General features: G+C 33.7%; 4 protein-coding genes across 8 annotated transcripts; 1 reads left to right on the forward strand and 3 right to left on the reverse strand.

Annotated features, from left to right (window-relative positions):
• Nucleotides 1–1328: 1328 nt before the first annotated feature.
• Nucleotides 1329–3293, reverse strand: LOC107852230 (protein SPIRAL1-like 5). The gene is made up of 2 exons (XM_016697283.2): nucleotides 2941–3293; nucleotides 1329–1732 (listed from the first exon to the last, which is right to left on the reverse strand). Exons 1-2 carry the CDS (start codon nucleotides 3184–3186, stop codon nucleotides 1652–1654), a joined length of 327 nt encoding a protein of 108 aa, XP_016552769.1. The 5' UTR covers nucleotides 3187–3293; the 3' UTR covers nucleotides 1329–1651.
• Nucleotides 3294–14023: 10730 nt separating this feature from the next.
• Nucleotides 14024–15789, forward strand: LOC124899531. The gene is made up of 3 exons (XM_047414438.1): nucleotides 14024–14167; nucleotides 14255–14343; nucleotides 15390–15789. The coding sequence occupies exons 2-3, from the start codon at nucleotides 14268–14270 to the stop codon at nucleotides 15569–15571; spliced, it is 258 nt and encodes an 85-aa protein (XP_047270394.1). The 5' UTR covers nucleotides 14024–14167; nucleotides 14255–14267; the 3' UTR covers nucleotides 15572–15789.
• LOC107864593 lies at nucleotides 15303–17413 on the reverse strand. The gene is made up of 6 exons (XM_016711019.2): nucleotides 17032–17413; nucleotides 16687–16801; nucleotides 16452–16533; nucleotides 16310–16361; nucleotides 16003–16057; nucleotides 15303–15917 (listed from the first exon to the last, which is right to left on the reverse strand). The coding sequence occupies exons 1-6, from the start codon at nucleotides 17368–17370 to the stop codon at nucleotides 15748–15750; spliced, it is 813 nt and encodes a 270-aa protein (XP_016566505.1). The 5' UTR covers nucleotides 17371–17413; the 3' UTR covers nucleotides 15303–15747.
• A 2354-nt stretch (nucleotides 17414–19767) lies between these two features.
• On the reverse strand, nucleotides 19768–21659 carry LOC107852237. 5 transcript variants are annotated; one of them, XM_016697300.2, is made up of 6 exons: nucleotides 21254–21655; nucleotides 20967–21081; nucleotides 20808–20889; nucleotides 20659–20710; nucleotides 20202–20256; nucleotides 19768–20113 (listed from the first exon to the last, which is right to left on the reverse strand). In XM_016697300.2, the coding sequence occupies exons 1-6, from the start codon at nucleotides 21596–21598 to the stop codon at nucleotides 19989–19991; spliced, it is 774 nt and encodes a 257-aa protein (XP_016552786.1). In that variant the 5' UTR covers nucleotides 21599–21655; the 3' UTR covers nucleotides 19768–19988. The 5 variants fall into 5 exon arrangements, with proteins under 5 accessions (XP_016552786.1, XP_047270399.1, XP_016552797.1 ...); XM_016697309.2 differs by having other exon boundaries at nucleotides 19919–20113; nucleotides 20233–20256; XM_047414443.1 differs by having other exon boundaries at nucleotides 19768–20256; nucleotides 21254–21659.
• Between the last annotated feature and the right edge of the window lie 1335 nt (nucleotides 21660–22994).

The following is a 22994-nucleotide window of genomic DNA, read 5'->3' on the forward strand; positions in this document are numbered from 1 at the left end:
AATGCCACAAAAATTTGGACAAGAAAAGTAACGTATATTAATTTGAAAATTACATTAAAAAAATTACAAATTATAATAGTTAACAACTTAAATTATCTATATACATATTAAAATAACATATGTTGAACTCATGCTAGATTCCGGATGAATCCTAGAAAACATATGCAATCCTTTTATTAACATTTTTTATTCAAATATATCAAGATTAAAAATATAAATAAATATCTTAATGTTGGGCTCGTGCTGAGACGGATCATGCTTCTCTAGTATATATATAAAAGAACAATAAGATATTTGTTGATAATATGACCTAATAATAAGTGGCAGATGGAACAATATCATAAGAAGATAGCCAATTTACCTCCTTGATATTTTTAGACGCAAAATAATTAGAAAACGAAACTGAAAAAAAAATACTAGAATTTTATTCAATCCGTCCAAATCGTGACCTTCTGATCGCATAACATATACATGTGCGATCTACTGTATTAATAAATGTGCTAACGCTGACTTCACCGTAAACACAAGAGGTTTATGAGAACAAAAATATCATGTCATATAGGGGGATGTGAAAGTAGGGTATATACGTAATAGTTCTAAATCTAGTGCCATATATATATATAGTCAATAGAAGAAAGAAAAATAGCTTGATGATACATTGAGTTTTCGCGATGAATAATTTCAGAGAAAGATTGAATCACATGCATTCATGATCTTGGCAGATGGATAACTTTTATATTGCGTTAAGGCTCCCTTCGCCTTAAAAAAAAAGAGACTAAAGCAAATATTAGATGAAACAGCCAATGCACAACAAGGCGGAGTTTTTGTCATAAGATTCTATTAATTTCTTTGTGTGGTTACTTTTTTTATAAATTCAAATTCCGCTACTGTGTGACCAATAGGATGGGTGGGTTTTTTTTAAGGATTTAGTTCAACCAAAGGAGAACAATATCCCCACTAATAAGGAAAGTATCCAATGGAATGAAAGGCAGGGAAAACATTTGTTTTTTTGAGAGTATGAAACTATAATCAATTCCTAATTATATTGTGACCAACAAAAACAGGAACATAAAATAACTAATAGTTATTCTAGAAAAAGAGAAACAAATTCAATGACCCCATCAAATATTACTGGGGAGAAACTATATTCTATGAGAAGAAAGGGATTATTATATTATGACCCCATCAAATATTACTGGCGGGAAATTAAACTATATTCTATGAGAAGAAAGGGATTGTTATATTTGGACAATATCTTATGCAAAGTACTTTCCATATTAAGTTTGGATCATGACAAACTTGGAATAAATGAAATAATCAATATCCCATTTCAAACATAAATATATAATTTATTTGAAGATTGATATGATACAATACATTATACTGAAAACCTCACAAACCCTAACCAAATCTGCATGATGATCTTCATCACACATATGATCTCACACAACCACACAAATTTAGATTAGAAGCTACTAATTATACTAGCACACAAATACAAACATTGGAATTTGAAAATACAAGTTACAAGCAAAATATAAATATTAAAACTATAGAGAAATTGCAAATTTCTCCCTTATTCAAACCCTAATAATAATTAATTAAACTTCATCCATGCTTAGAAGTTAGATATATAGATCATGAAGAAATATCAAGACTTATTATCTCCAAACAAATAGCCCAATGATGAATCTCCTCCTGGAACTGAATTCACCTTTGTTGATGGACGGCCCTATATATACATTTAATTAAGGAAAGAAACAAGAAAAATATTATAATTAACAACTAGTATGAATGAATCAAGAAACAAAAGAAAGCTACACATGAAGAAATTCTTGAAAACCAAGAGCACGTGAACAACTACTACAAAATTTATTGGATATATATCTCTTATGATCCTGCGTTTGATACGTTCCTTATGAGCCGAGAGCCTATTGGAAACAACTTTTCTACCCTAAAAAATGTAGGAATAAAGTTTGAGTACATCATAGAGCCAACAGAAATTGGGTGATGGGTGTGCAAATTTTTTTTCTTAGTTATATTAAGGGTGTGCAAAATTAAATATACACTCATAATAACTAACAACATTTAACCTCTGTGTACCACATAATTTTCAAACATAGGATGTGCACTAGACCCTTTGCCTAAGGTGGCTACGCCATGTCCCCAAACTTCATTTTTGAGAGTACACTAAATATGTCATCATTGTGTTATATATGAATGAATCAAAGAACAAAAGGAAGAGAAACTACAACAATAAATTTCTGATTAATTACCTATTAATTAAAGATTCCAATTCAGTGTTCAAAATCCAGTTTTTCACACTTAGATTCCCAAGAAAGTGAGGTATAAGCTGAATTTAATTTGTTGGTAATGCTTTCAAGCTGTTAGTAAATAAACCTGAGAACTATGAATCAATGAAAGGAAAAAAAAGAAAAAAAAAGTAATCAAATGAACATACTTTCTTCATAATTAACCAAGGACAATTAAAAATGAAAATCATTAAAGTTATCCATATTTTCAAGCTACTAGTAAATAAATCTAAGAATTATGAATGAATGAAAGGAAAAAAGAGAAACCAAATGAACAAACTTTCTTGATAATTAGCCGAGGGCTATAAAAAATAAAAATCACTATAAATACTCTATATTAGATTATCTAAGAACTATGAATATGAATGAATGAAAGGAAAAGATTAAGATAAATCAAATGAGCAAACTTTCTTGATAACTAACCAAGGGCAATAAAAAAATATATGACAATCACTAGATCTAAGTTCGCTATACTTTCAAGCTAGTGTGAATAATAAATCTGAGAGCTATATATGAATGAATAAAGTTAAAAAAAAAAAAGGGGGGGGGGGGGGCGGCAAATGATCAATAAACTTCTTTTATAATTAACCAAGGACAATTACATATATAAACATAAAATCATACTCACAGTGATAAAAATTCCTGAATTTTGGCCCTGAGATTTTTGATAGGTAATTGAAGTAGTATTAGAATTTTGTGATGGATTATTTGCATTTGCATCATCATCAATTCCATAAGGAGGTGCAAGAACAGTTGGAGAAGGTGGAGGATCATCAATCTTTTGTTGTTTTTTATCATCACCAAATAGATAACCTAATGAACTTTGCCCTCCACCATAGCTAACACCTCTAGTTGAGTTTGGAGATTTCTCCATTAAAAATGTATTAAGAGGATTAAAGGAATTAATTAAGATGGACTCAATTGATTTGTGTTTAGTAGAAAGATTTAGCCCTTTTGTCCTTGAAAGCTAAGTGTATCTCCCCTTTTATATTGGTAATTAGTTCAAATGTAATTAGGTCATTGTCAAAACCAACAATAAGTAGATCAAGAGGGTTTAAAATGAAAAATCAAAGTAAAAATTGGGAAAAAGGTGAAATTCTAGTAGGCATTAGAACATGAATCGGTTGATATATATATATATATATATCTTCTTAGTTTTCATTCAAAATCATTCTTTAGGGTCAAAATTTTCGCTCAGACAAGAATTAGTTGGATCAAAATCAAAGCTTTGTGATCACTATTATATTGTTTTTTTATAGTTTATAGGTCGTAAATGAATGTTGGTTGACTTTGAAGAATATTTTGTGTAAAGGTTAGATTTAATCGTATTATTTTGATATATCTATTATCTTATTGTTTTATTTAAATTTACAGATGCTAGATGAATGTGGGTCGGCTTGAAAAAGTTTTTTAGATAAATGTTAGGTTTAATTGTATTATCGTAATATCTCTATTAGTTTGCTATTTTGTGGTAGTTTAAAGTTCGTAGATGAATCTCGATCGGCTTTGAGAAATTTTTGTGCGTAAAATTTAAGTTTAATTGTATTGTTTTGATATCACGTTTATCGTATTATTTTGTGACAGAGAATCCATATATTTTAGGAGTCTAGTTAATATAATAAAAATAATTAAATAATAATTTAAAAATAGTGAAAAGATAGTTTTATCTGAAGAAAGTTGTTTTAATGAAAGACAAAAAGTTCAAATCACTTTTCTAAAAGTCTTCACACTTTTAATATATATATATATATATATATATATATATATGAAAACTTTCTAAAGACTTGAAAAACTCGTAGAACAAATTTTCATTTTTCATATTTCAAGTTTAATTGTGAACCGGCCAGTTTAATAATCTACGAGATAGGTAGACAAAATATGGAAATGTAGAAATACATTGAATATATTTTCTTGTGATAAATGTTAAAGACCTCTAATAGTTTTAATAAGATGGAGTTATGATATTAGATACGAGTTCTTTGATATTTGACCATGGTTTTCTTTAATTTTTTGTTCAATGTTACCAGTCAATTTTGCTTGACAGACCTTAGGTTTAGATTAGACCTATTCAATTTATGTACACCATAATTTTGTTCTTTCTTTGTATCGAGATTTCCCCAATATCTGAAATAGAAGGATTAGAGCAGAGCTTCCCAAAATATCTGGGATGAAAATTGAATTTTGGTTGAATGAAAAATTACATTGATCTCATTCATAGGGTCTGTATATATACATAAGGAAAGAAGAAGAAGAAAAAATATTTCCTAACATTAACCGACTAATCTACTATGAGAGTTAACTAGTTAACAGTCTATGTAACTAACTAACAAACTACACCAGCTAATTCTATGCTAAGATGTAGTTGCAATAATAGTTAGAGTATCTTAACACCCCCCTCAAGTTGGGAGGGGGTAATTCACTGACAACTTATGAAGATTTACTGAATGATTGGCTCGAGGCAATGCTTTAGTTAGTATATCAGCCAACTGGTCTACAGTAGATATGCGGTGCAAAACAATGAGTCCCTCCTGTATCTTGTCCCGAACAAAGTGGCAATCAACTTCAATGTGTTTGCTTCGTTCATGAAACATCGAATTTCTTGCTATATGAACGGCAGCTTGGATATCATAAAACACAGAAATAGGCAATGGACAAGCTAAGTCAAGTTCAAGCAGCAGTCTTTCTTTCACCCACTATTTTTCTAACTGCTCTATATTCTGCCTCTGCTGATAAGAGAGATATGGTTGTTTGTTTCTTAAATTTCTAGCTGATTGGAGTAGACCCCATAACTATAATGTACCTACTGATAGATCTTCTATACTCAGGACAGGCAGCCTGGTCTGAATCACAATAACCTGTGATGCTACAATTTGAATCTTTGGGTATGAAAATGCCTAGACCAGGGTCCCTCTTTAAGTACCTTAGCACATGGTATGCAGCTTGTAGGTGAGATTCTCTAGGGAATTGTAGGTATTGACTAAGATGTTGTACACTGAAAGCAATAGCCAATCTTGTGTGAGTGAGAAAGTTGAGTTTTCCTACTAGTTTCCTGTAGAATGTAGGATCACTGAGTAGGGTTCCTTTCTTGGCATGAAGTTTGACAGTGCTGTCAAGTGGTGATGTAGTTTCTTTGCAGTATGTGCAATCAAAATCATGGATAAGGTCTGTAGCAAACTTCTTTTGTGATATGAGAATCCCATCCTGTTGTATTGTATTTCTAGCCCTAAGAAGTAGTGAAGTCTGCCCAAATCTTTGATCTTGAATTGATCATGGAGGAAGGAATTGAGGGACGTAATTTCACCTACATCAGTCCCAATCAAGATCACATCATCCACATAAACTGCAACAAAAACTAAAGAAGAACCAATTTTTCTGTAAAATAAGGAGTAGTCACTGTTGGAGTGTGAATATTCTCTGGAACATAAAGCATGAGCTAATTTGTCATACCACTGTCTATTAGCTTGATTTAGACCGTAAAGAGACTTCCTCAACTTGCATATCAGACTTTGATCTTCTACCATGAGACCCTGTGGTAAATGCATATATACCTCCTCATTCAAGTCACCATAAAGGAATGCATTGTTCACATCTAACTGGTAGAGATTCCATCCTTTCTTTGCAGCTAGGGTAATTAATGTTCTAACTATAGTCATTTTAACAACTGGAGAAAATTTTTCATTGTAGTCTATTCCATCTTGTTGGGTATAACCCTTGACAATAAGTCTGGCTTTATATCTTTCTATGATGCCATACGATGTATGTTTGATCTTATAAACCCACTTGCACCCTATAGCTCTTTTTTCTGTAGGTAAATGAACTAAATCTCAAGTTTTATTGGCATGTAAAGCCTCAAACTCAAGAGACATTGTTGTTTGCCAAGCAGGATCCATACTTGCTTCTTCAAATGAGACTGGCTCACAATCACGTGAAGTCAGTTCAGCTAACTGTTGGCTTGTAGGATTAAGACTTGTGAGGGACAAGTGATGGTTGATATTAGGCTGAGAAGATTGATTTTGTGAAGTATGCTGCAAACCAGGTATGGTGTATTTGTATGCATTCAGATATTGTGGTATGGTATGAGTTTTGGTTGATCTCCTAAGTGTTGTAGTATAAGAAGATGTTGTAGTTGCAGGTTGGAATTGAGTTTTTGCAGAAGATTGCGGGGTATTTTCATGTTGGTTATCAGTAGGGTCATTTGAGAAAGTGACAGAGGTATCATGTGTGGAAGCATGAATGGGAGAATTAAAGGGCATATGAGTACTAGTAACATTATCAGTGATGTCCTCATCAATCCCATAAGTTTTGTTAAAGTTGTTGTCTCTATGATTTACTATTGGGATTCAGAAGTCACCTTGTTTATTGTAGAACTGAAAGTAGAATCTGGATAAGATTACACAAATGGAAAAACAGTTTCATAAAATGTCACATCACTGGAAATGTGAATCTTTTTAGTACTTAGGTTTAGAACTGTGTACCCCTTTGTGTTGAAAGGATATCTAACAAATATATGTGGTGTTGAAATTGGTTCAAACTTGTCTTTATGAGGTCTTATAATGGTAGGGAAACATAAGCATCCAAAAGATCTAAGGTGAGAGTATATGGGATGTTTTTGATAAAGAACTTCATAAGGACTTTTGTTTTGGAGAACTGAATTAGGTAATCTATTTATCAAATAAGTTGTTGTTAGAATGCACTCACCCCAGTATTGAGTAGGAACCTTGGATTGGTACAATAATGCTCTTGCAACTTCAAGAAGGTATTTGTGTTTCCTCTCTACCACACCATTCTGTTGTGGTATGTATGGACAGGATCTTTGATGTACAACCACTTTATTTTGAAGAAAAATTATTGTTTCATTGTTGATGAATTCTGTACCATTGTCTGTTCTGACTGCCTTTATCATCGTGTTAAACTAATTTTCTACAAGGGAAAAGAAAGCCTTAAGAGCTTGTAAAATATTGCTTTTGCAGCTTAATAATTGTGTCTATATTTATCTACTAAAATCATCAACAATGGTCAAAAAGTACTTTTGGTTATCATAGGTAGGCATATGGTAAGGGCTCCAAAGGTCTAAGTGAAGAAGACAAAAAACTTTGGTGGTTGAGATGGCTGATTTTATGGGAATTAGAGTCTTGTTTGTCTTGTCATTGGGCAAATATTGCACATAAAGGGTTTTTTAGAAGAGAATGAAATTGGGATAGTGGATATGCTTTTCATCTTAATAAAGGGTACATGCCCTAGCCTATAGTGCCATAAGTGATCAACATTACTCCCATGAGACATACATGAACTAGTAGATGCAGAAGAAACAACATTTGAGGGCACTATTTTATTAATGGGAAATGAGAGATTTACAAGTAGATTGAAATGTGATAAAGTGCAATCTATCTTACTAGTAGAACTAGAGACTTCATTAGTATTACATGGAGGTGAATAGGAGGCAAATGGTGAATTATTTATATTGCAAGTAAAGATCGGACTCTTAGGTTGACATTCTTTGTTGTGGAGGGTGTAGATATGTGATGATGAATTGTGACACGATCCAATGTTCGATGAAACAGGATTGAAGGCTGAACTGCAGTTGTGACACTTTGAGCATAGAAAATAGAGTCCATTCAAAGCTTTACCAATCTCCAGAGGGCTCTTCAATGAAGGGACCTGCATCAGACAGAAAAAACTATTGAAACTAGGCACAAACAACACTTTATGCAAAGTTAATGAAGGATTTAAGCATGCATGACCAATTTCAGTCACTTTTACTCCATAGCCATTGGGTAATGTCACTAGGAAAAGATAGGGAAGTTATCTGATGTTGGTGAGAAGTTTCTTGTTAAAAGTTATGTAGTTTGTAGCCCCAGAGTCTATAATCCATGAGTTAGTAGATAGCTTTAGACACGCAGATGAAAGATTTCCAATATAACAAATAGAAGAGTAGCAAGCTAGTATACTTGCAAAATTGACAGCTCCACCTACTATGTTGTTCACAGTTTGCCTAGCAGTCTGTCCAAGGTTAGTTACTCCTTGAACTTGAAAGTGCTCCAGTAAGGTTATCAACTGATTGTACTGGTCCTTGCTTAAAGTTTGAGATGATAAAGGTGATTTTTTCTCATAATTATACCCTGCATAAGGCCTTTCCAGCGATCCCTCTGAATTGCCATGAGCAATAGCTGCTGTGCCAGAGTTTTTACCCTTCGTGAACTTGAAATCTGGTGGGAAATCGTGTAACTTGTAGCATTTATCTTTTGTGTGATCTCTCTTTTTGCAATATTCACAAAAAAAATTGAGTTTATTTGAAGGTAGTACCCCCAATGCTACGATAAGAAGCATAATTTGTTCAAAAATTAGCATTCATACCAGTAGCATTCACATGTAGCGATGTGGATTCCAGATTCAATCGATTATGAGGCCTTACCTCTCTTTGTCTTTCTTCTTAAGCTAGGATAGAAAAATCTTGAGCTATGGTTGGCAATGGGTTCATCATTAAGATACTGCCTCGCACAATGGTGTATACTTCGTTCAACCCTATTAGGAATTGAATAAGTCATCTGTCTTGTTCAGCTTTGTACATTTTGGTTTTACCCCCACAAGTGCACAAACATGTGCATTGAGAATTAGTATCTAGAGTACTGAGCTCCTCCCACAACTTTTGAATTTGTGTAATAGCTTGTGATGTCGAGATTCCCCTGTGTAAGGTCGTTGATTTCTCACTGCAATTGATATAATTTTGCTCCATTTGCTTAGTCGTATCGATCTTCGAGCTCATCCCAGAGCTCTTTAGCATTGTTGACGTATTGCAAGCTATCTCGTAGATCCTTAGATAAGGAATTGAGAATCCACGATGTGACCATGTCATCACACCTCTCCCATTGAGCATAATTGGGTGAATTGGAATCTCGTTTTGAGATTTTTCCGTTAATGAACCCTGTTTTATTTTTCACAGATAAAGCCCTAAGCACACCACGACGCCAAGAGCGATAACCAGTACTGTCGAAAATCACCAGAATTATTGATGTTTCTGCAATTTCAGTTGGGTGCATGTAATACACACTGGTCAATTCGCCAATTCCATGAGATGGAGATTGCTCTTCAGTAGCAGCAGTAGGAGTGGAATCAGTCGTCATTGATGAAGATAAAGTTCGAATTTGTGAAGAAAATCAAAAATCGAGGGAGAGAAAAAATTGAAAGGGGATCAAAAGGTTGGGGAATACGGAATTGCTGGCTCTGATACCATATCGAGATTTCCCTAATATCTGAAGTAGAAGGATTAGAGCAGAGCTTCCCAAAATATCTGGGATGAAAACTGAATTTTGGTTGAATGAAAAATTACATTGATCTCATTTATAGGGTTTGTATATATACACAAGGAAAGAAGAAGAAAAAAAAATATACCAACTAATCTACTGTGAGAGTTAACTATTTAACAGTCAATGTAACTAACTAACAAACTACACCAGCTAATTCTATGCTAAGATGTAGTTGCAATAATAATTAGAGTAATTAGAGTATCTTAACACATTGACTAGAGACAGGAAAACTATAAAGTTAAAATATAAAATGTAGATTCTTGAATTAGCTAGGCCAAAGAGATTAATGAATAAAAAAATGATCATGAACAGATACAACAACAATAATAAAATGTGTAGTATAATCTCACTAAGTGGTAATATCGAAGACTGAAGAAGATAGAATATACAAAATTTTATCCCTATCGTGTAAAAATAGAAAGATTATTTCGGATAGATCCTCATGCGGCTTAACAAAAATAGTGCTAATACACTGGATAGCATCGTTCTATATTGGGAATATGTTAAGGTAATTAAAGTGCAAACTATGATTCAACAATTGTCAATCAACTTTAATGGGTGATGAGTAACACGTTAGAGCTTAAAAAGTAGTTCACTAATTATGGTGTTAAATCAAGATAAGATATTATTTTGCATAAATAAAAAAGGTGAGTAGTAATAGACTTGATTGGCAAAAAACAGCAAATGGATCCAAAGAGTGAATCACACTATTTTTGAAATGGGAAAAAGATATTGAAAAGGTAAAACTCAAAGAACTATTCTTAGTTAATAAGCTTTTTAGGAGAGTTCGGTTGGAAGGGTACTTGTAGGGTAAAGTTATTATATTGATTTGAGTCATCATCCTCTAGTTTTAGCTTGGCCCATTATATTGATTTGTGATGTAATATCACTATCAAAGAATCTCAACATTTTTTCAGAATTTGGCTCGTCGATAAAAGATTTTCAACTCAAAATATATCAAAACTCAAAAGTGCTATCGAGTTAAATTCTAATTTTATTATATTGGTTTGAGTCATCACCCTCTAGTTTAGCTTGGCCCACTGATTTGTGATGTAACATCACTATAAGAGAATCGCAACGTTTTGTCAGAATTTGACTCATCGGTGTCAGACTTTCGATGAAAAATACATCAAAAATAGGGGTGGGCATGATACAGTATTTTAAACTTCGGTACGGTAACTTCAGTTTTCGGTATCTAAAAGAATAATACCATTACCATACCAAATTAGTTCAGTATGGTTCAGTATTTTTAAATTCGATTTCGGTATTTTACGGTATGGTAATTCGATAACCATACTATATTTGATTTCTAATTACATATGTTCATATAAAAAAACTATAACTTTAAATTTTAAAAACGTCTCAATCATGTTAGGCTAACAACTCTCTTTGTTAATATATTACACAAAATTAACATTTCAATCACGATTGAATAGTTCGAGATGCAAACTCTGAACAATAGTACCTAAACTTAAGCATAGTACTCTTAAATAATAAGCTTCTCAAATAATTTATTTCTGAATAAAAGTTACTTTTGTGTTCAATTGGCTAATGAATGATATATAAATATATTTAATAATCTTAAATATAATATATATATATATATATATATATATATATATATTTGAGTTTTATATGTTATTAAAAAACATCGGTGCGGTATACAGTATTTCGATATTTATTGCATAAATACCAAATACTGTAACATCCATACCGCGGTATAAAAAATTTTGATTTCGAACTGATAGTCGGTATATACCATACCATACCATACCATGCCCACCCCTAATCAAAAGTGTTACCAAGTAACTAAATTCTAATTTTGTTACATGTTGTGCACCACAGCTAATTTGATTTAATATCCACAATTCTACAAATTTTATTTTACTATATCTAGATACAAAGGGCATTTAGAGGACCAACATGGCAACATACATAAGTTATATACTAAGGTACTATAGTCTATAGCACCACTAAATCTCACTTACTTCATTCTTAAGGGGACTAATTAAACTATATGTTAGAGTGCATATATTATTATTTTTTTCTACTTATCCTGAATCTCTTACTCTTTAGAGTGTTCCTACAAATTTCTACTTTTGATCGATTTACTCTCTTCATTAACACAATACATCATCAATAAGACATTTTCAAACAAACACATTATTAAGTCATTGACATCTATTTAGCTAATTGCCTTTTTTAAGTAATTACCTTGTTGGGCAGTATATATATGATCATCTTAATACAACAACTTAAACAATAAGCAAAAAACAATTAACAAATACGATGATAATAATATCTGAGCATTAGTACTTTAACTGAAATTGCATCGCACCATCAAAGGACGTGGATGTGGTGCAGCGGATGGGGTTGCTCCTCTCTTGATCAGAAGTTATGGGTTCGAGCCCTGAGTATGAAAAAATTCTTACCCCCGAATAGGGTCCTACGCGGCGAGAATCCGAATTAGTCGGACTCCAATGCGGGACCGAACAGCTAATGGAAACCAAAAGAAAAAATGAAGAAATAAGCATAAAAAAGATAATGTGATGTTGGAAGAACCGCTCAAAGAAATGGAGTACTTTCTCCTTCATGATTCCGATCATATTGCTTTTAAAAGATTTTAAGTAATTTATTTAGTTTTTTCCATTATACCAAAAAAGAATTAGTACTTTAACTAAACATTGTAACTTTTTGGTTTGTAGTGTCATTAATCTGTGGGCTTTCAATAGTTCAATAACTGTGTACAAATTTGATCCACATGGCCCTAGGAAGACATCCAACTGCGGATAATATGGCATTACCTAATTAATTAGCTAGCTGTACCCCATGGTTTAGACCAAAAAAATTAATCACAATAATTTGCTAAATATTGTCTAGCATTCGATATAAGAAAGTGAGTTTTTATAATGATTTTAAGTTAATATATAATAAAAAATTGAGTTCACAGTTATATATTTATATTTAATAGATTGATTTCTTAATACATATACAAAGCGGGATAAATAGTATCTGAATTCATAAATGACACTCTAGATTCACATATATCCTATTTGAGGACATATGGCTGAAATTTAGTTGTTTTTTTTTTGTTATTTAATTATTTAATTATAATAAATTAAATTGATTTGATGTAAATATTTGATACAGACAAATAGTTATGATCAGTAGGTACAAGTTCACTATCATATGGCAGTTGGTTTAACCGACTAATTGCATTGGAGTTATAGACAATCATACCCCATTTAGGCCTATTAGTGGGTTCCAATTGTTGAGTTATCTGTTTTTATGAGTTGTGATCTACTAATTAAGATAATGTTAGGTTTAATATTTAGTTACGTTAGATATATATACTTTTTTCTTTCTCCTTCAATTCTTCTTGAATTTATCGTAGCAGAGACGAATTTAAGATTTTATCATTTGATTTTAAGGATTTATAACGCTGAATTCGTTGAACTTTTAAGTAGCTTCTTGTTGTATACTCCCGAAATCAGTATACAACAATTGCTTGTGTCATGTGAGTCACAAGATAGATAATTTTCAAGTTATAAATACAAATCATGAAGATGCATTTTCGTTTGACTGGACATGCACATGTAAGTTATAGGAAGAATGGTTCCGAAAATAACTTTGGTTTGCCAGTTTAACCTCAGTGACTATGAAATAACGTTTGTGATTTTCTTTTTGATTTTTGATCCGGTGTTTAGTATCCACATTAGAGTCTGACTAATTCGAATTTGTGTCGGAAATTCCCTTTATGGGGGTAAAACACTCACTACCAAAGCCGGCTCGAACACCTCTGATAAGTGTAAAGAAGTACTTACCACTCGACCACGGCCTTTGAGGTAAACAATGTTTGTGAATATTTTATGAAAAAATAACATAAATATGCATCTTAACTTACCATATTTATACAAATTTCCATCCTTACAAAGTAATTACAAAAATTTCAACTAATTATGTATTTTTCTTAGATTTATCGGGGAGCTAATTATGTATCTCGATAGATTCAAAATCAGTAAAAAATATATCGGGAGCTAATTATATATCTTTACAAGGAAAAAATATATCTTCATCGGATGTATTATGTATCTCGACCGACCCAAAATAGGGAAAAAAATGGGATCTAATTATGTATCTTTACAAAGGAAAAATGTATCTTCGTTGGATGTATTGGGAGTTAATCGTGTATCTTGATAGTCCAAAATTAAGATTTTCAGTAATTATGCAAAAGGAATTTTATGTAATTAAACTCCAGTTGGAATTTATGTTTAATAGGTAAAGTGAAAACACTATTACAATGCCCATGTAAAGAAATGGACTAGCCCAACAATCATCAAATAGGCCCATATTACAAATGTCAGTAACAATATTGGCCCAAGTAATCCTACAGAAACCCATTTAAAGGCCCAAACCACCAAGCCCACGTGAACTTTCAAGAACATTCGACTTCTTCTATCTTGTTCCTGGATATCCGACCACCTTCGAACTACTGACAATTCTGACAAAAATAACAGTTTTCTGAACCAAAAAAAAAATAAAGATTTTTTGGTACGTTAATTAAATTTAATTTTGTCAGTTGTATACATAATTCAACATGTTATATTCATTTTAACAAATTTCTTTCATGATTTGCAGGACTTTTGGTGAAATGATTGGAACTAAAACTTTAGTACCAGCTATAACTAAATTCATCAGAACTACGTTTCCATCTGGAAGTAGAATTGGTAACTTCAAACTTCTTTAGTGTAATGCTTCTTTTTCTTTTTTTTTTTATAGTATAAAATTAGATACTAGCGTGTTCGTTTTTACTTGTCATGAGAAATATCGCCAACTTATAGTATTTTTCATGTAGTTTTTCTTTTTTTTTTTTTAATGATTGTGGTGTCCGAGCCAACTTTTCCACCTTGACCAAATACACGAAACACCTGCCACCTCCCATCAGCAAGCAATAGATATCATGTAACTCTGTCTACAAAACTAGAATAGATGAAAGAATCACCTAGTGTTTTTTGCATCTGTTAGGTTTTGAACCTGAGACCTATTTTTCGTATAGTTTTAGAACATGTGAATTTATATTTTAAAATTTTGAATTGATTTTAATTTAATTTAGCACCGAAGATTAGTCAGATTGACTATCATGAAATAAAGCGTGACAAGCATGAGCGAAGAGAGGGAGTAAATGCACTGTGGGAATAAAAGGAGGTTAGTCTTGAAGGACCTTTTGTTTTTAAAATTAAAAATGTATGCTTTGGAACTATCCGGGGGTCTATCGGAAATAGCCTCTCTATTTCTTTCTTCGGAGGTAGTGGTATGGACTTCATACATTTTACCCTCCTCCCTAGACCCCACTAGGTGGGAATATACGGTTTGTTGTTGTTGTTGCTTTGGAACTATATAACCAATGCTTTCTCTCTGTTATATATTAATTTGACTTGAATCATATTGATGGCAGTGGAGAAAATTTAATTTGGCAGAAATATAAAACGAGAAAGTCTAATTTGTGAATATTGAAATGAATTTGAATTCTTGTAAGTTTTATCAAAGTTGTGTAAAATTGTAGGAGTATTATCATTCCCTATTATCAATGGGATAGTATAAAACAATTTTTTGTTCCGAAACAGAAAGAGTGTCATATAAATTTGCATAGAGATAGAATTGTTATTACAAATGTACAAGAAAATTATAGTAGAAGAAAAAGTTATTTGACTGTTTGATTTACAGTTGTATTCATTTTGACTATGAATGACAATAATTGCAAACGTTGGTACAGTTGGAACAATGACCCCTAAGAAGCAAGCAAATGATGATGCTGGAGAAGCCCAGATAAAGGTGGAGAATGCTGAACCCCTCGTTGCTTTTAGCAGGCCGCCTCCGATCCCTCCTTTCCTTGGACCTCTAGTTGCTCTTTCACTGCTTGAATCATGGTCGAAACGAGATAACAAAGATGATTGACAGCGGATATGGTTAATGGCTTAGGACCTTCTACCAATAGAAGTAAGAAAATTTTGAAGGTTTTACTGTGCTTGTTATGGATGTGAAGTCTGTTTTGTATGCTACCGTTTATATGTAGGAACATAATGCCTTCAAAATGTTGTCCAGTTGTCTTGAGTGTCAAGCAGTGTATATGTCTACTTTTGGAACTTCTTAATAATGAACAGAGATATCGTGTAGATAAGTGTAAGAATGGTGACTATGATACTCCATAACTTGCGGTACCAGGCAAGAATTGGACGTAAGCTTGGCCGGAGTGCTATTCTGTAGATACTTTGTAAAAGATGGGGACTCATCAGAAACAACCCTGCATGAGAAATGTTTTTTGCCGTGTTGGGAATATCTCCGTTCTTTGTTGGTGAAAAATAAAGAAAATAAAGAAATCAACATACATTCAGCGGCCTCAGGGAAAGCATCACATATTGAAATCACCTTCTGGAACACTTCCTGCATTTTGTCAAGAAAGGAACATCGTGTGCGTAAATGAAATTGAAACTGAACAAGAATCAAGAAACTCAGTTGCTGACATGTCAGTATCAGGAAACTAATATCTTTTTGATGGATTAGCTTGTCTAGTTTGTGCTTTTCTGAAATAGAAGGTTGGTGGTGTTCATACCAAAGCTAGATATAGCATATAGTTGATAAATTAACTTCTCTAGTTTGCGCTTTTATGAAATAGAAGATCGGTGGTATTCATACCATCGCTAAACCTCCTGGTTTGATTGGCGATTCAACAATTACTTGAGCTTTCCTGCATAAATTCCATTTCCGAGCACTTAATGCTGACAAAGTAATAGGCTTAAAGGTAACAAACATGGCCTCAGAAAACTTCGAAATTTACCTTATGACTAGTTCTTCTCCATCTCTTGATAACTCGTAGCAACTGCAGCCTCTAGTGAAAGGAACCTGTTTCTTGTTCCACTCTGCACTTACCAAAATATTATCCCTCATGTTCCGATATTTACATTTTCATAACAACGACAACATACTCGGTGTAATCCCACAAGTGGGATCTGGAGGGTAGAATGAATATTTACATTTTCATAAGATGTAAAAAATAAGTTATTCTTTGTTACCTAAATGCCAGTTCACCACTATTGTAAGATCAACTCCCTCGTAAATGCGTTCAATGCAGAACTGTGTGTTCTCCCCCATGCATGTGGTTAGTTTCTTCAGAAATTTCAGAGCCTCCTGCATCAACTTATAATTGGTGATATAATCGCTAGAGTGTATTGGACAGCCCTAAGTGTTATATAATTCTCAAGTACGGAGCATTGAAGTATTATGGAACGAAACAAAACATTTATGATATACAGTTGATCCCAACTAGCTTGAGATTGAGGCGTAGTAGTTGTTATTGAGCTCAAAAGGTTGGACAAAAGAGAAGTACAATTCATATTTCTATGAGAAAAAGAGGTAACCTTTCTCCCTCGGAATGGTTGAGTATAGGAGAAGTCATCAAAGAAACAATCTTTAGCTATGAGCAGTGCTAGTTGGTTCATGTCCTTGTTGTTGATACTTGAGTAGAACTTCTTGATTGTGTCGGATGGAGAAAACATACTCGTGCCATTCTGAGGATTTAACATTGAAAGTGTGACCGAACAGTTAGATTTGCTCTTGATGCCTCGTATTTTAAGTTTTCGTTGTGATACTTCCGTAACTGATTCATGGTTAGGTTGCAATGGAGGCATGCTCTGGGAACGCATAAACTCCAGTTTGGACCATAAACTATGCCGGAGAAGTTGACCTGAAAATGCCATTTTAATGGATAATGGCAACACTACTGAAATTATGCATCATCTATTTATGGACCCATGTTAAACACTTTGGTTAAAGCTTTGACATTGAGGAAAGGACCTATTCCTTTCCTAAAATTGTTGTTTTAATGTCTCTACCTTGCTCTGTACTTAAGGTATCTATTTAGTATAGAGCCAAATTTAGCCATCTTCAGATGACCTGTGGTAGATTACTTTCTTGGTGCTCATTCTAGCCATTTGCCAATTCCACTTAAAAGTGTTTTTACATTGCATTTTATGTTTTTTGTCAAACTTTGGATGAGAAAGTAGCTAAAAAAAACTGACTGCTTTTATGTTATTATTATTTTTTTTATCAGGTACCGCTTTTATATTTTTGTTATGATTTTCTTTTTTTGATAATTGGTAACATTTTATTCTTCAGCTAGAAGATATGCTGGAAACCTTTAAAAATACTTACAAGGATCCTAAGAATTCTAAAGGCAGATTTGAATCCTCTAATCATATTTCTTTACACCAAAAGAATAGAGATACAGTGCAATTCCAGTTAACCTTGTGAGTGGAATTGAATATATATTCAAATTCCTACTATTCCTCTCTGCAATGTCGAATTAGATTCCACTAGATCTTCTGTCTCTTGCTACCTCCTCTTCTGATCCAACAACTAAGTCAGCCAGCAGTGTGTTCTGGCATAGTCCATTTTCCTTCTGACAAGTTGAGAAACATGGACCATATTTGAGCTGTGAAAGGACAATGTAAGAAGAGGTGCCTATTAGTTTCCCCGTCTTCCTACATAGAGAACACCAGGGGATTATGATCTTTCCTTTCCTCCTCAAAATTTCATGTGTCGATCATGCCTTTCTGATAAGAAGAATGGAAAGGTTCGCTTTCTTTCAACCGGACCCTTCTTTGTAAACGCTACTAAGGACCATGGTTGTGGCTTAATGGTCAATAAAATCGGGGTGAACCACGAGGTCTCACGTTCAAATTTTAGTGGAGACGAAAGAATTTTAGGTTATTCTTTTTCATATGTTCAATCCTCAATTGGCTTAGTTACCCGATTCCTATGCTGGTGGGAGGTAGTAGGTATGAGTGGAATTAGTCTAGTTGTGTGCAGACTAGCTCAAACACTAATAAAAGTGTTTTGGGGTTATGCTCCTCTGGTGGAGTTACAAAAGGTTGTGGACAATGCACATTCATGATATACTAAATTTGACAATACGAAATATAATCACTATGACGATAAAGACCTCGCTTTCTAGGTGTTCTTAACACCAGAAAAATTGTCATAACATGGGGAGAAACGATTCTTTAGGTCATAACCACTCTTAGCTCCTCAAGACTTGTATTTTGGGGCTGAATTCGGATGTCGAGTGGTGGCCATGGTGATCATGGCAGTCAGCGACTGCAACGCCATGGAAGCTATTCTTGTCTCACCTTGCTCCCTCTCAGGAAGTGGCCTTTTCCCTTTGATCTTCTCAAATAACAAAGTATTGGTTGCTACATCATTTAATCTAAGGGCAATCTCTGTTATAATGGTAACGTTAGAAGCTCTCTTTGAGAACAAACAGGATGATTATTGGTGTTTTGACAATACAATTGCATGAATTAGTAGTATATATGAAGCACTAAATTTGCTTACTCATTCAGAAAACAAGGTTTTTTTTAATTATAGCTATCATAATAGGGTTGTTTTGATGACAAAAGAACATGTTATTGGCAGCCTCTTGTAGTAGGTTCATCGCTAGGTAAGTCAGTGGGGGAGGCAATGACAGGTGAACTCTTCTTGACCAAAAACGCCCCATATGAGAATTCTAGTATTTATTTCAAATCATTAGTTGTCTATGAAGTTATATAAATCTGTGCAAATTCATATTTGTCAACCGATAACCAATTAGTTAAGAATACAAAATTTGGCAACTAATAATTTATTAAATACAGCTAGAATAGATTGTTAGCTAATAGAGGTTAATATTAGGATGGATACATCATAGCTTGCTTGTTAGGCTTTATGTTTTTCTTTTCAACGACCCACGTAGGCATGTTAGTTTTGTGCTATAAAGAAAACAATAGTTCAAAAGTTGTAATTATACTCTTCGTTTGGTTTAATGTTCATGAAAATAAAAAAAATTCAAGTTGTCTTTCTGCACTTGGATTCATTTTAAGTAATCTTGAATTCTTGTATATGGTTTGATGATTTTTTTAATGACTGTTAACATGATGGAATCCTCCTATTCATGCTTATTTGGACAGATTATGTTCTACAAAGAGCACATAGACGGGGAATATGCGAAATATTTTTGTAAGCTTGTAGGTTTTGGACATGTCCTGCATCGATCTGCAGATGCACTAGTTCGTAGATTTGGTACTAAGAATCACTAATAAAGAGACTCACAACCATAAAAGATAGTCTTTCCATAAAGAATTGCTTACCGCTTGAATTTTTAGATTGAAATTCAATCCATCTTCTTCAACTTTTAACAATATAGGTCTCGGTAGTGGTTCCAATTTTTCTTGAACCCAACACTCAATTATAAAGTTTTTTTCGAGCAGCTTTCAACAGATAAGTATTTTATTTATAGTAGCACTAGTAAATGGCCCTTAGGACTTAATTACAGAACTAGTCATTCTTTGGAGTTTGATTCTTGATCTTCTGAAGCAATCCAAGGCCTTACGGTTGACATGTAATTGAGCCATGTTGTGTAGTGGGAATACGAAGTTATCAGCTGGGGGCCCATCAGGAAGAACCCTGCATAGGAAATTTTTTTTTTGCCCTGTTGAGAATATTTCTGTTCTCTTGTTTGGTGAAAAATTAAGAACAAAAGAGATTGGCATACAGTCAGCAGCCGCAGGAAAAGCATCACATACTGAAATGACCTTCTGGAACGCTTCCTGCATTTTGTGAAGACAGGAACACCACGTGCGTTAATGAAATAGAAACTGAACAAGAATCAAGAATTGCAGTTGCAACTTGCCAATATCAGGTAAAAATAGTGAACATCTTGTTGATGAATTAGCTTGTCTAGTTTGCGCTTTTTCTGAAATAGAAGATTGGAGGTGTTCATATCAAAGCTAGATACATAGTGTTGATAAATTAGCTTTTCTAGTTTGAGCTTTTATGAAATAGAAGATAGGTGGTATTCATAGTGTTGATAAATTAGCTCGTCTAGTTTGCGCTTTTCTGAGTTATAAGAAATTTGGTGGTATTCATACCAAATCTAGATAACATATTGTTGACAAATTAGCTTCTCTAGTTTGCGTTTTTCTGAAATAGAAGATTGACGATATTCATACCATAGCTAAGCTTCCTGGTTTGATTGGCGATTCAACGATTACTTGAGCTTTCCTGCATATATTTCCATTTCCGGGGCACTTTATGCTTGTGCTAAGTTACAATAGGCTTAAAGGTAACATACATGGTCCAAGAAAACGTTGATATTTACCTTATGACTAGTTCTTCTCCGTCTCTTGATAACTCGTAGCAACTGCAGCCTCTAGTGAAAGGAACCTGTTTCTTGTTCCATTCTGCATTTACCAAAATATACTTTCTCATGTTCCAATATTTACATTTTCATTAGATGTAAGAAATAACTCATCGTTACCTAAATGCCAGTTTACCATAACCGTGAGATCAACTCCCTCATAAATGTGTTCAATGCAGTATTCTGTATTCTTCCCCATGCATGTAGTTAGTTGCCCCAGAAATTTCAGAATCTCCTGTATCAATTTGATATAACCACTAGAGTATATTAGAGAACCCTTAAGTGATGGGTAATGCTTAAGTTGATCTCAACTAGCTTGGAATAGAGGTATGGTAGTTCTTATTGAGCTCAAAAAGTTGTACAAAAGTAAGGTACAATTCATGTTTCCGAGGGAAAAGAGATATAACCTTTCTCCCTCGGAATGGTTCAGTGTAGGAGAAATCCTCATAGAAACAATTTTCAGATATGAGCAATGCTAGTTGGTTCATGTCCTTGTTGTTGATGCTAGAGTAGAACAACTTGATTGTATTGGCTGGAGAAAATGTACTCATACTCGTGCCATTCTCAGGATTCAACATCGAAAATGTGACCAAACAGTTGGTTTTGTTCTTAATGCCCCGTATTTTAAGTTTTCCTGGCGATTGCCTCTTAACTGATTCATGGTTAGCTCTCAACGGAGGGATGATCGGTGTACGTGTAAACCTCGGGTTGGACCATAGACTATGCTGGAGAAGTTGGCCTGAGAATACCATTTTAATAGATAACAGTATGGGAACTATACATTATTTTATCAATTTATGGACCCATGATTGATAAAAAGCATAAAAGCTTTGGTTTAAAGCCTTGACATTGAGGAAAGGACCTATTCCTTTCCTAAAATTGTTGGCTTAATGTCTTTGCCTTGCTCTGTGCTTTAAGTATCCATTTAGTATAGAGCTAAATTTAGCAATCTCCAACATAATTTTATGACAATGCACAACATTAGCATGAGGTTGTCTATATATTTGCTAATTCTATTTTTGCATGAGTACAAAGCAATGTCTAGTAGAGTCTTGCGGAAAGAGAAGGATGTCTAAATACAAGAAATCAACGAAACTGACTCTATACAAAACTCTCTAAAATCTTTGAGGTCACTCGACTCAGACTGATCAATCTCCTGTCATTTTCTACATGCTTCCCATGCATCAATGTATTTCTTAGGTCATAACCGCGCTTTATTCCTTAAGGTTAGGATTTTTGGGCCGAATTTGAACGTCTAGTGGCAGCCATGATCAACAACTGCAACACCATGGCAACTATCCTTGTCTTAACTTGCCCTCTCTTAGGAAGTGGCCTATGCTCTTTCATCTTCTTGTCAAGTAACATAGGCATAGCTGCTGCATCATTTATTCTTAGGGACATCTTGCTTGAACCTTTGATGATTGTTAGTGTTTTGACAATGCAATTGCATGAATTATAACTATATATAAAGCACTAGCATTGCTTGTTCATTCAAGAAACAGCGCCCCCTTTCTTTGTAGCTACAATAATAAGGTTGTTTTGATGAACAAAAGGACAAGGTATTAGCAACCTTTTGTAGTAGGTTCATCACTAGGTAAGGTAGTAGGGAGGCAATGACAGCTAATTTTTTTTCTTGACCAAAAATATTCCCTATATAATGTTTGACTTATATATGAAGTTAAATAAATCCTTGCTAATCACATTTGTCAACCAATTTGTTAATTAAGTATACAAAATTTGGCAACTAATCATTATTAAAATATAATAGAGTAGATTGTTAGCTAATGGAGGTCCAAGATCAGGATGGATACATCATGGTGTCCATCCTGGCTTGCTTGTTAGGCTTTATGTGTTTTCTCTTTTTTACGACCTACATTGGTATGACTAATCATGAAGGAGAGCCTTGGAGTAACTGGTAAAATTGTTGCCATGTAATCAGGAGGTCATAGGTGGCAGAAATGCAAGGTAAAGTTGGGTACAATACACCCTTGTGGTGGGGTCCTTCCTCGGACCCTATGTATAGCGGAAGCTTTAATATACCAGGCTGCCATTTTATAGTTATGACAAATCTATCCTATAAAGAAAACAATACAAAAGTTGTAATTATACTTTTTGCCTGGTTTTACTACTCGAGAAAGAGCCGCCACT

Source organism: Capsicum annuum, chromosome 1 (genome assembly GCF_002878395.1).
Source record: "Capsicum annuum cultivar UCD-10X-F1 chromosome 1, UCD10Xv1.1, whole genome shotgun sequence".
Lineage (NCBI taxonomy): Eukaryota > Viridiplantae > Streptophyta > Magnoliopsida > Solanales > Solanaceae > Capsicum > Capsicum annuum.

Coding starts and splice junctions, on each gene's coding strand:
- LOC107852230 (XM_016697283.2), bottom strand. CDS start 3,186: ATGGAGAAATCTCCAAACTCAACTAGAGGTGTTAGCTATGGTGGAGGG. Junction 1,733..2,940: donor ATTCAGGAATTTTTATCACT/GTGAGTATGATT, acceptor ATGTATATATAG/GGCCGTCCATCAACAAAGGT.
- LOC124899531 (XM_047414438.1), top strand. CDS start 14,268: ATGATTGGAACTAAAACTTTAGTACCAGCTATAACTAAATTCATCAGA. Junction 14,344..15,389: donor TCCATCTGGAAGTAGAATTG/GTAACTTCAAAC, acceptor ACGTTGGTACAG/TTGGAACAATGACCCCTAAG.
- LOC107864593 (XM_016711019.2), bottom strand. CDS start 17,370: ATGGCATTTTCAGGTCAACTTCTCCGGCATAGTTTATGGTCCAAACTG. Junction 16,362..16,451: donor GGAGAAGAACTAGTCATAAG/GTAAATTTCGAA, acceptor GAATTTATGCAG/GAAAGCTCAAGTAATTGTTG. Junction 16,058..16,309: donor AACCAGGAGGTTTAGCGATG/GTATGAATACCA, acceptor GACAAAATGCAG/GAAGTGTTCCAGAAGGTGAT.
- LOC107852237 (XM_047414443.1), bottom strand. CDS start 21,598: ATGGTATTCTCAGGCCAACTTCTCCAGCATAGTCTATGGTCCAACCCG. Junction 20,890..20,966: donor TATGGTAAACTGGCATTTAG/GTAACGATGAGT, acceptor TGGTAAATGCAG/AATGGAACAAGAAACAGGTT. Junction 20,711..20,807: donor GGAGAAGAACTAGTCATAAG/GTAAATATCAAC, acceptor AAATATATGCAG/GAAAGCTCAAGTAATCGTTG.